This window comes from Abramis brama (assembly GCF_963993115.1).
Source record: "Abramis brama genome assembly, chromosome: 9".
NCBI lineage: Eukaryota > Metazoa > Chordata > Actinopteri > Cypriniformes > Leuciscidae > Abramis > Abramis brama.
In genome coordinates, this window is record NC_139971.1 from 16358809 (window position 1) to 16371626 (window position 12818).

General features: G+C 37.1%; 2 protein-coding genes across 5 annotated transcripts in view; one reads left to right on the forward strand and one right to left on the reverse strand.

Annotated features, from left to right (window-relative positions):
* The window catches only part of LOC311089316 (rho guanine nucleotide exchange factor 26-like), a 99271-nt gene extending 87518 nt beyond the window's left edge, over positions 1 to 11753 (forward strand). The window contains exons 13-16 of one of the 2 annotated variants that reach the window (XR_014607671.1): positions 6600 to 6667; positions 6989 to 7090; positions 8586 to 9305; positions 10795 to 11753. Coding sequence is in view for 1 of the 2 variants with exons in the window: in XM_084123916.1 (XP_083980042.1) it covers positions 6600 to 6667; positions 6989 to 7090; positions 8586 to 8728 (313 nt within the window). In the remaining variant the exon portion in view is untranslated. Of the gene's footprint in view, positions 1 to 6599; positions 6668 to 6988; positions 7091 to 8585; positions 9319 to 10794 lie in introns of those variants that run through there. The other variant, XM_084123916.1, reaches the window with a different exon arrangement.
* Positions 11008 to 12818, reverse strand: part of dhx36 (DEAH (Asp-Glu-Ala-His) box polypeptide 36) — a 226734-nt gene continuing 224923 nt past the window's right edge. For all 3 annotated transcript variants that reach the window (XR_014607670.1, XM_084123913.1, XM_084123912.1), the window contains 2 exons: positions 11443 to 11595; positions 11008 to 11337 (listed from right to left, as the gene is read on the reverse strand). Coding sequence is in view for 2 of the 3 variants with exons in the window: in XM_084123913.1 (XP_083980039.1) it covers positions 11170 to 11337; positions 11443 to 11595 (321 nt within the window). In the remaining variant the exon portion in view is untranslated. The remainder of the gene's footprint in view (positions 11338 to 11442; positions 11596 to 12818) is intronic.

Genomic DNA, 12818 nt, shown 5'->3' on the forward strand with positions numbered 1-12818 from the left:
ATATGAAAAAAGCCAAATGTAGATATATTTCTTGAAGATGCCTCAAACATCTTCATGTTTTCCTTTGCTCTGTTTTCAGTTTTGATATCTACTTCCAAACCTACCTTTTTAACTTTTCACCTCATGTAAAATAATCTTTAAAGGTGATCGGCCTGGAATGTTGGCCCTCCGCTGTAGGAAGTTAGAGCGTGTTGAAGCAGTGCAGCATGCAGGAGACCAGACAGTGGGAGATGTGAGGTTTTCATTCCTGGTGCTGCCGGCCTCTCTGGTGTTTGACAAATATAGCTTGCTAGATCAGAGTTGCTGAATTCGGCATGAAATGAAAATTCACCACATCTATTTTCTAAATGCATTGGTGTCATTTAAAAACAAATGTTTTGACCTTGAAAGGTTTTATCGAAATGTTATTTATACAGGACTTTTCAAATAATTTAGAAAATTTTATGAACTCATGGAATGTGTAACACTGTGTCTGGGTGTAAGATGAGTAATTCAGCTGGTGTAATTCGGAGCAGTTTTTGCTACCTGTTGTGATCATGAGTGCTCAGATTCCAAGGATGTGAATAGACAGCTGCCCTTCTCATGCTAACTACACAAGCGGCTGAGGGAAACGGGTTCAGCAAAACAAACGTCCTCATAGTTTGCATTACACATTTAATATTTGGACATGCACAATGAGTGTGTAAAGGATGTCTTTGCTTGGTTGATTATGTGTTGTATCCTCATTGCAACAGTTCAGGCACATATTGATTATTTATGTTCGTTTGCTTGGCATAAATAACACAACAAAATGTTGGGGTCAGCAATATTGTGAAATATTTTTGCAATTTAAAATAACTTTTCTTTTTGATAATATTTTTAAAATGTAAATAATTCCTGTGACGGCAAAGCTGAATTTTCAGCATCATTACTCCAGTCATCAGTGTCACATGATCCTTCAGAAATCATTCCCAATTGCTGATTTGTTGCACAAGAAACATTTTGTATTATTATAAATGTTGAAAACAGTGCTGCTTAATATTTTTGTGGAAACGGTGATACCTTTTTTTCTGGATACTTTGATAAATAGAAAGTTTGAAAGAATTTTGATCAATTTGATGCCTCCTTGGTGAATAAATGCATTAATTGTACAAAATGTATATACTGTGTTACACAGCAAAATCCCCAGTGTTAAATTAACACTCCTCAGTGTACATATGTGTCCACACTACAGGGTGTTAAAATTAACACTGAAGCAGTGTTGAAGTTAATGAGATAATTAAGTTTTTAATTAAGTGATGATTGGCCATTAGTGGTGACACCTAATGTTAATAAGCAGAATCATTGAAGGAAAGAGAAAAAACAATAACAGAAAAAAGAGAAACACAAGAACTACAACTGACTTCGAGTCATTACACATTGTTGCACTTATTATTACCAGTTTGACTTTATATCTGTCATACATCTACAAAAGTTCTTGAGATTCAACAGAAGTTTAGACGGTAATGTTTTATGGATTTTTTCGTGTCAAGTAACCATTATGGTGGTCAGTGTTTGCTTTAGTTGGACCCTTTTCATTTTGTAATGTTTTTCTCTGACTGTTCCAACATTGTGTTTATAAAGCACATTTGTTACTGCAAGAGAAAACATGACCTGCTCACAATATAACAATAACAAGTTTTGATGATAATGACATTATCATCATGTAGTGACCTGATTCCAGGATGTCATTCAGAGTCTTAATCTTTGACTATATGTTTGATGTCTCGTTTTAGTATTGGTGATTGTAGTCCTGAGATTCTACAGTTTGAGATCCAACAGCAATATGAACAATTTTGAAAATACTTTGTGCACAGAAGTTATTGTGTTTAGACACACATACATCAAGAATCAGCATATGAATCTCAACAATGGTGACAATAAACAAACTAGTGACAAACTGATCAACTCTGAACATCACAAAACAAGCTACTAAAGTCATAACAAAACAATAGCAAAATAAAAGCAAACAGAAAAAAAACTATGAAAATTACAGGACAATTCAGGTGCATAATTTATTCTTGTTGCAATGCATGATGTGAGCCATTGATGCGTTCTGATTGGTGGCTCCCATCATGCACTGCAACATGAAGCATTTGTGTGATTGTCACCATTGTTGAGATTCATATGTAGATTCTTGATGTCTGTGTGTGATTTTAAAACCTTCAGATAATTAAAACATTGCTGGAAGTAGCTAAAAATGAATAAAGCATTTGGATAATCAGTTTATAATGCTGGGTGAGATCAGTGAATCAGGTCACTAGTAATTTCATCATCGAAACATAACCAGGGCTGCGTTTCCAAAAAGCATCTTAAGCCTAACTTGATCGCAGACCAACTGCAACAAATGGTCTGTACGATCACATGAGGCTTACGATGCTTTCGGGAAACACAGCCCAAGTCATAGTTTCTCTTGCCACAACAAATGTGCTTTATAAACACAGAGTTGGAGCAGCCAGAGAAAAACTAATGTTAAAAGGGAAAGGGTCAAGAGCCCAACTAAAGCTAATACTGATCACCATAATGGTGACATGGAACGAAACATTCCATAAAACATTACCATCTAAACTTGTTAAATCTAAATAAGACCGTGTGTAGATGTATGACAGAAATAAAGTCAAACTGGTAAAATAAGTGCAATAATGGCTCAAAGTCAGTAGTTCCTGTGTTTCTCTTTTTTCTGTTCTTGTTGTTTCTCTTTCCTTCAGTGATTCTGATTATTAACATCAGGTGTCACCACTAATGGCCAATCATCACTTAATTAATTAACTTCAACACTGCTTCAGTGTTAATTTTAACACCCTGTAGTGTGGACACATAGGTACACTGAGGAGTGTTAATTTAACACTGGGGATTTTGCTGTGTACCCTGGTAATCCAGAGTTCTCGCGAGAGCACAAGTTGAATTTGCTCAGCGAGTTACTCTGGTGTCGAGTAATGATGTTCATTAAATATGCCAAACAAACCGTCTAGAGGAGGTGATTATGATAAAAGACTTCTCCAACCTGAAACTTTTTGGATTCACTTTTTAAATACAATGTCTCCTCATGGTCTTAATGAAGAATTTGATATAAAACCATTCTTATAAAACCATTTTAAAAAAGACATAATATTTTTGTAAGAAATTGTTTGTTTATATGCTGACTACATTTCAGTAGGTCTTGTGAATATGTGGAGTATTTTCCTCTAATTATTTGGTGTTGACTTGTATGGAATTTTTTTCCCCACTTTTTTTCTTTTTTTTTCTTCTTTAATTATTATTATTATTATTATTATTAATAATAATAATAATTATTATTATTATTATTATTATTATTTATTTTCTTTAATTATTATTATTATTTTATATTTATTTACTTTTTTATTTATTTATTTTATTTATTATTATGTATATGCATGTGTATGTGTATATATATATATATATATATATATATATATATGTATGTATGTGTGGATGTATATATGTATATGTATGTATGTGGATGTATGTATGTATATGTGTATATATATATATATGTGTGTATATATGTATGTATGTATGTTATACATGTTTTTTTTTGTTTTTTTTCCTGTGGATAGCTATGTTATGTACTCTTTTGGGGATATTGAGATTTGAATGGCCCCTTTTTTGAGATGTGTGGGTTTGTGGAGAATGTGTATGCTAGTGTTCTTAATTGAGTAATGTGTGGGGCTATTAGTTAATTAAACTAATTGATATCACAGGGTGGGTCAGTTGATTGTAAGACCTATATATATCCCTTCATCAAATGTGTCCACCATTTGCCTGAAGAAGACCCAGCAGGGTCGAAACGTTGCAATTTTTATTAAATATGGGAGCAAAGAGCAGTGTTGCAGACATCACCTTTTTTTCACTTTATTAGTTCCTTTTGTCCTGCACCTGCCAGAAGGTGGGATAGCAGTAAATGAAGAGATGTCTCAACGATCACAAGTTCAGTATGGCGTACCACAAGGCTCAGTACTAGGACCGCTGCTGTTCACTCTGTACATGCTACCATTAGGAGATATCATTAGGAAACTTCCACTGTTATGCTGACGATACTCAGCTGTATATTTCTTCAAAACCTAACGAAACTTATCAATTCACAAAATTAACGGAATGCATAGCTGATATAAAAAATTGGATGACTCGTAATTCTAAATTCTGAAAAAACAGAGTTTCTAATTATTGGACAAAAACCTTCCTCACGTAATAACCTAGAATACTGTCTAACACTTGATGGCTGCTCTGTTAAGTCTTCGTCGTCGCCAGGAACCTGGGTGTGCTCTTTGATACCAATCTTTCATTTGAAAGTCACGTGTCTAGTGTCTGTAAAACTGCATTTTTCCATCTTAAAAATATATCTAAAATACATCATATGCTCTCATTGACAAATGCGGAACAATTAGTTCATGCGTTCATGACATCAAGGCTAGATTGTTGTAATGCTATTATGGGTGGTTGCCCTGCACGCTTAATAAACAAATTGCAGCTGGTCCAAAACGCAGCAGCTAGAGTTCTTACTAGAACCAGGAAGTATGACCATATTAGCCCAGTTCTGTCAACACTGCATTGGCTCCCTATTAAACACTGTATAAATTTTAAAATATTGCTGATTACTTACAAAGCACTAAATGGTTTAGCTCCGCAGTACTTGAGCGAGCTCTTAACACATTATAGTCCTTCACGTCTATTGTGATCTCAAAATTCCGGCTTGTTGATAATACCTAGAATATCAAAATTGACTGCTGGTGGTAGATCCTTTTCCTATTTAGCACTTAAACTTTGGAACAGTCTTCCTAACATTGTCCGGGAAGCAGACACACTCTGTCAGTTCAAAGCTAGAATAAAAACACATCTCTTTGACCTAGCATACACATAACACATTATAGACTTCTATAATTCAATATTAGGCTGCATAGTTTAGGTCAGCTGGAACCGGGAACACTTCCCATAAATCCTGATGTACTCGTTACATCATAAGAAGAATGGCGTCTACGCTAATATTAGTCTCTGTTTATCCGAGGTTTACCGCAGTCCGCCGGATCCAGGCCGTATCCAGATCCGATGACGGACCTGTGCCTGGACATGATGACAACGCAGTCCTGAAGTCCCAACCAGTCTCTCCCTATTTACTGAAGTCACTTGGACCCCGGCTGTATCCAGATCAGATCCCATCCATGATGCATCCCTGAAGTGCCAGCCTCATCAGCCCTGTGAAGGCCTCATCGACACGACCAATCTGACTTCTGACCTGTAATGCTGCCTGGATCATAATCATACACTGTTCGCTCGTTGGCCAGAGGAGAACTGGCCCCCGACTGAGCCTGGGTTCTCCCAAGGTTTTTTTCTCCATTCTGTCACCTGATGGAGATTTGGTTCCTTGTCACTGTTGCCTTGGCTTTTGGCTTGCTTAGTTGGGGACATTTAATATTCAACAATATTATTGGTCTGCCTTACTTAGTGTGGACGATGACGCAATTTTCTTCTAGAAACATACTTAGTTGTATTATTTTCAGGTTATCAATGTGAAGCTGCTTTGATACAATCTGTATTGTAAAAAGCGCTATATAAATAAAGGTGACTATATATATATATATATATATATATATATACAGATTGCATTGTAATATTACAATAAAACTTTTATATATATATATATTAAAATTGTATTGTAATCTTTTAATTATGCTAAGAATTATATAAGATTATATGCGATTTCCCATGTTCTTTCCTCCCCTCTTTGTCAGTGACTCTATTAAACACTAATTACTCTATAAACACTAATTAGTTAGTGAATGAATCACTCCACAATCACGCTCATTAAGATTCCCGGTAATGGAACGGGAGGCCTTTGTGACCCCTTTAGCTGTAAACGGACCGGAATGAGCAAAGCATGACTCATGCAGCTGGTCAGCTCAGTTCCTGACATGGGACTGGCATCTGTGTGCGCTGCAGTTGTGCTAAACATCCCACAGTCTGGCTGACTCACTGACTCACAGCTCGAATGCAGGTCAGCTCTGAAAATGTTTCCCCTGGTTTTCAGTATTTTCCTCTCACAACTTAATAGCAAATCTCATTAAACAAAGAAGTAGTTTCTGACAGACGACCCCCTTGTGTCTTTCTGCTTTCCTAATACAATAATGTTTAGTGTGGGATATTTGTGCTGAATTTGACTCATGTATGTCACAGCTCAAATCATCAAGGACTGAAAGAGGACTTTCTTTCTGTCTTTCTTTCTTTCTTTTTTTGTATGAAAGTAGCTGAATGTTCACACTGAAACTGAACAAACACAAGAGAGCTTACAAGAGCGAACAGATGCTTCTTGTACTGAATGTTCAAGCACCAAGGTCAGGTTTCTCCTAGTAACCTTACCTGCTGTTGTACCTGAGTCTGGGGGTGTGTGTCTTTGAATGGTCCAGAACAATAAAGGAATGTGAAAAAGGAAGATGATCTGTGTTGTTTGGTTTTCACAACTGGATTCATTCTGACCAAATAAGACCACATAAAAATAAGTGGAAAAAAAAAATGCTTCAGTGGTTATCAGATAATCATGGTGTGTTTTTTTTTTTTTTTTGTGACAGTAATGAGAGAGCCCGGTGGATCAGCGCTCTGGGACAGAAAAACAGTGACAACAAGAATGACAGAATGAGTGAGTATAACCAGTTTCAGCGAAACAGTGCCACCCTGTGGCCATGGAGTATTACAGCGACACTACTCAGCTACTGCTTAATCAAGTCGCTGGTTACAATCGCTGTTACAATTACTAAACTGTGTTTTTCCTGAACGATGCCTCAAATCTGCTGCTTTGTGAGAAGTGTAGTATTAATTTTCTATAAGCTTATGATTTTTGCCAGGTGGATAGTAAAACGATACATGAAAATTACACCGAAGGAGGAATATTTAGGGACTAGATTGTCATAGTGTCACTTTATTTTTGTTAAAGTGATAAATGTGTGTATTTCTGTGTTAGACGCCATGCAGGTGGAGGTGACGAGGACGTACACAGCCAGGCAGCCGGATGAGGTCTCTCTACAGGTTGCTGATGTGGTGTTGCTGTCACAGATAGTGGACGGTGAGATCACCCCCCTTATTCTTCCATTCTTCTCATTCTTCACACCAAAACGATAATTCAGTCTGATTTTGGCATGCATTTAGAAAATGCATTTGAGAGTGGGTGGCACTACGGAAAAGTAGAAATACAGCAGTACACAAGGACAATGTACAATGCTATCCACTGATATACACCAAATGTATATTCTGATGTTTAATTTGCTATGACTGATATTTGCCATAATTGTCTTTGTGTTTATTGTTCAAAATGTTGTAATAAAAATAAATTAAAAAAACACACACAAGGGCAGCAACTTGCACAACTTTTAATTTCTGACACTGCACAGAGAAGAAACATCATCAAACAAATATACTGTATGTTTTCAAACAGCGTTTTTTTTATTTACTATGATGTTAATAAAACTAAACCAAATCCAAGAGTATAGAGAAGGAAAGCTGGATCTGGATTCTTCCTTTAGTATTTACTGTCACAGCAAAATAGTCTGTTTGTGAATGCCACCAAATTATAGTTTTATGTAACAGGCACATGACCAAAATTGCAACTCTTATTGGTTGGCCAGTTTTATTCACAGTGCGATGGAAAAAAGATTTGAATGTCTCCCCATAAAAAAAAAAAAAAAAAACTGTCACTTTAAATGCGTGTGGATGTTCGTGCGGATGTATGCATTAACTTCCGTTCATTCAAATTAAAAGAGTCAAAAAGTAATTGGGGTCAAAAAGGTTGAGAACCACTGCTTTAAAGAATCTTTCTTCATGCTGACTTGGTACTTTCTATTTCCTAAATTCTCTACACAAATCTGAACTCTTGCTTGTGTTAAAGTTCTTCAGAGAACAGTTCTGTGGTTATTGGATAATGACTATTGTCCCAGACCGAGTAGTCCTGTAACCACAGGGATGTCTTTTCATGTGAGGCTCAGCTGAAGGTCTCAGTTTTGATGGTGTTGGTCAGAGGGTCAAGCGACAGTCTCGCTCTGGTTGCTGCTCATTGGCTGGCTTTCATGTTGAAAGGCCAGGGCTCATGGGATAGGGCTTCAAAGGCCCCTTGAATCTTTTAATGGCCATTAAATATACAAAAGACAGTTGAAAGCAGGCCGTTTTATTTTTAAACATTTCATCCTTTCCAAAAAGCTCTCCACAATACTCAAAGGAGAGCAATTTGAAGTAGAAAAAGTGTGCATCTCAGCACTACTTCAGTTTATCAAATTGATACCAGACTCTTAAAACTTCACAGCTGCACAGTTCTTAACCAGTTTCATGCAAAATTCTAGACTCTTGTTTTGTTCTTTATAAAAGAAGCTGGCAAAAAAAGAGAGAAAGTGTGCAATACAAGGGAAATAAGGGGGAACTGCTGTAAGAAATGGCACATTCATGTTACTGACCGCTAAGCCATGGCTCCGGCAGCAGATTTAGTTTATTTGTAGTCAAATATTTTTTCTTTGTTCAGTGTCTGGTTTGTGTACACAAGAATCTCAATTGATGTCTGTCTGTGGTTTCAGGCTGGTATGAAGGAGAGCGTCTGCGGGATGGAGAGAAGGGCTGGTTCTTAGCCGAGTGTGCTGAACTCATCACCTGTCAGGCGACCATCGAGAAAAACATGCAGCGGATGGACCGTCTGCAAAGCCTAGAGACCAATGTCTGAGACATTATCTCCTCCTGAGGAACGCGCAGCACATGATAAAACTGTGGATGAACTAAAACCACTACAGTGCAGTAACTGCTTTAGTTGCTTCAAAAGGGGATACAAAGGATAAAATACACACCATATGGAATTCTGCTTTATCCAACAGTGATTTTATGTGATCATAAACTGAGCTCAGGGCTCATTATAAAATAGGATAGGGTTTTTCTTGTTTTGTCCTCCACAAAAATGTTTTTTCCAAAGTGACACTGGTTCACTGTTAAGAGCAAGTAACATTTTGTGGACAAGGAGTCCCTATTTAAAGTTAAGGAAAGTTTTATAGCAGCACAGAGATGTTCACTCGCTTATTCACTCTCATAATTGACTCTCAGGGAAAGTGTAAACATGAATCATGCCAAATGTAAATATGTATCAGATATACTCAATTTGTAAACTAATCAATACAAATAATTAGTATATAGATTCATATTCAAGATGTTTTTATGTGCATTTAAAGAGTAAAGATATTTCATTCCTTAAACTTTCACTTGACCTACAGTGAGGAAAATAAGTATTTGAACACCCTGCTATTTTGCAAGTTCTCCCACTTGGAAATCATGGAGGGGTCTGAAATTGTCATCGTAGGTGCATGTCCACTGTGAGAGATAATCTAAAAAAAAAAATCCAGAAATCACAATGTATGATTTTTTAACTATTTATTTGTATGATACAGCTGCAAATAAGTATTTGAACACCTGTCTATCAGCTAGAATTCTGACCCTCAAAGACCTGTTAGTCTGCCTTTAAAATGTCCACCTCCACTCCATTTATTATCCTAAATTAGATGCACCTGTTTGAGGTCATTAGCTGCATAAAGACACCTGTCCACCCCATACAATCAGTAAGAATCCAACTACTAACATGGCCAAAACCAAAGAGCTGTCCAAAGACACTAGAGACAAAATTGTACACCTCCACAAGGCTGGAAAGGGCTACGGGGAAATTGCCAAGCAGCTTGGTGAAAAAAGGTCCACTGTTGGAGCAATCATTAGAAAATGGAAGAAGCTAAACATGACTGTCAATCTCCCTCGGACTGGGGCTCCATGCAAGATCTCACCTCGTGGGGTCTCAATGATCCTAAGAAAGGAGAGAAATCAGCCGAGAACTACACGGGAGGAGCTGGTCAATGACCTGAAAAGAGCTGGGACCACCGTTTCCAAGGTTACTGTTGGTAATACACTAAGATGTCATGGTTTGAAATCATGCATGGCACGGAAGGTTCCCCTGCTTAAACCAGCACATGTCAAGGCCCGTCTTAAGTTTGCCAATGACCATTTGGATGATCCAGAGGAGTCATGGGAGAAAGTCATGTGGTCAGATGAGACCAAAATAGAACTTTTTGGTCATAATTCCACTAAACGTGTTTGGAGGAAGAAGAATGATGAGTACCATCCCAAGAACACCATCCCTACTGTGAAGCATGGGGGTGGTAGCATCATGCTTTGGGGGTGTTTTTCTGCACATGGGACAGGGCGACTGCACTGTATTAAGGAGAGGATGACCGGGGCCATGTATTGCGAGATTTTGGGGAACAACCTCCTTCCCTCAGTTAGAGCATTGAAGATGGGTCGAGGCTGGGTCTTCCAACATGACAATGACCCGAAGCACACAGCCAGGATAACCAAGGAGTGGCTCTGTAAGAAGCATATCAAGGTTCTGGCATGGCCTAGCCAGTCTCCAGACCTAAACCCAATAGAGAATCTTTGGAGGGAGCTCAAACTCCGTGTTTCTCAGCGACAGCCCAGAAACCTGACTGATCTAGAGAAGATCTGTGTGGAGGAGTGGGCCAAAATCCCTCCTGCAGTGTGTGCAAACCTGGTGAAAAACTACAGGAAACGTTTGACCTCTGTAATTGCAAACAAAGGCTACTGTACCAAATATTAACATTGATTTTCTCAGGTGTTCAAATACTTATTTGCAGCTGTATCATACAAATAAATAGTTAAAAAATCATACATTGTGATTTCTGGATTTTTTTTTTTAGATTGTCTCTCACAGTGGACATGCACCTACGATGACAATTTCAGACCCCTCCATGATTTCTAAGTGGGAGAACTTGCAAAATAGCAGGGTGTTCAAATACTTATTTTCCTCACTGTATATGTATGTGTTTAAAGTGAGATTATTATTGGAAGATTTCCATAGACAAATGGATTACATTATGGTAAATTTAATGAATTACTGTAAAGAAAGCATACAATAACTCAAGCCAATGCTAAAATAAAAAAGAAGTGACAAAATAGTTATCTTATCTTTAATGTTTGTAAGTATTTACTCCAACACTTGCAAGTGTTGATAAAAAAAAAAGATCAGAGTGGGTTTCCACACATCTGTGAGAGCAGATCAGTCTTCTCTGTGGCAGCTAAATGTCATTGAAATAAATAAGCTGCTGGTGGTTGCGCTCACTGGCTGCCTCTCCTGGGCTCTTCAGCAGGGGTTTCCTGTGTGGTGATGAGGTCGATTATGGCAGAGATGACGGCACAGTCTTTAGACTGCCGGTCATTCCAGTCCACAGGACGTGGACTTTTTATCTTCTCCTCCAGTAACACGTCCAGCTCCTTCCTCAGCTCCTAAATTTAAAGAATAAATTTGAAATATAATTGCAATTCATCACTGAGTGCCCTGTCAAGTCACATGTGGCAAATGAAACAAAAACATGTCAAATTAACACAAACCTTGACTAGGTGAGCAATGCGCGCTGGGGACTGAAATACAATCCACTCATCCACGGCGATGGTCTCTTGGTCCTGGTCCCTCTGGATGGAAATATCCCCTCCGAAGAACAGCAATGAAAATGGAGACACCTCGGTGCAGTCATAGAGGAAGATCTTTAGAAAAAGGAGGAAAAGAAATCAAACATATATATATATAAATCAATTTACTTCAGACAGTTTACCTCACATCAAAGTGATGTATGTTATAATGTTATGCGAATATGTTACAAAAAATATGTGATGTAATAATGTCAAGGTGGTTACAACTTTTCAAAAAAAAAAGAAAAAAAAGTCTCAATAAATAAATAAAAAATATCCAAAAGCCTGAAACTATGTTGATCTTTCTGTAACATGACAAGTTTAGGTTGTCAAAAAAAAAAAAAATGCCAAAGCTAAAAAAACATAATATTCAAGGGTTAAAGTTCATAATTCTTCATTATAATTCCCTTTTTTGGTTACACTTTATTTTTAGGTGTCCTTGTTAAGGTGTAATTATACATTTACATAATATCAATTAACAACATGTACTTACTATAGGGTAGGGTTAGGAATAGGGTTTTGTTTAGGGTTAGTTGCTTGTAATTATGCATGCATGTAACTAGGACACTGTAAAATAAAGTGTTAGTAATACTTTTTTAGTAATAATTCAGAATAATACCCTGAATTAATTTGAGTGTATAAGGAAATATTACACCACTTGACTTTAAAGTCATTTCTAGAAAAGTAGTGTATTCATTTTCAAATCAAGATGAATACATTACATTTCAGATTACATTTCTAAGAACTTACCATGAGTTTTAAAATAGATCTTTGATATTGAACTTTGTCACTGACCCACTTGCACTTGTTGATCAGGTATCAAGCATTACTCAATATATGCTGTTTTTGTAGTTTTGCAAAACTAGCCCAATGTACAAATAGCAAACAAATTGCAAAACAATTGCATCCATGCAAAAGAAAATTGAGATTTTTTTTTCAGGCTGTCTCTGTGCTTAAATGTAATTTGTTCCATTAGCAAGTGGAGAAATAGACTGTGTTTGTGAGTGAAAATGTCCTGCGGCAGGGTGACTTATATCCCCATACGCAGAAACAGAATAGTGTAAATGCGTGTGAAAAGAGAGAGGAAGAAAAGCATTTCTTTGGCACTTCCTCCCTTCTTTATTTGCTGAACACAGTATTGAGCACTGATCTATATAAATGACTGGATTGCTCAGGACGTCATAAAAAGTGAAGCCAGCCAATAAAAAGTGAAGCAAGTTAAAAATTCAATCTCACTATCCGACAATTTTTTTTAGAGGTCTCCCTTGACACTCTTGACAATCTTTTTCCTCCCTCTA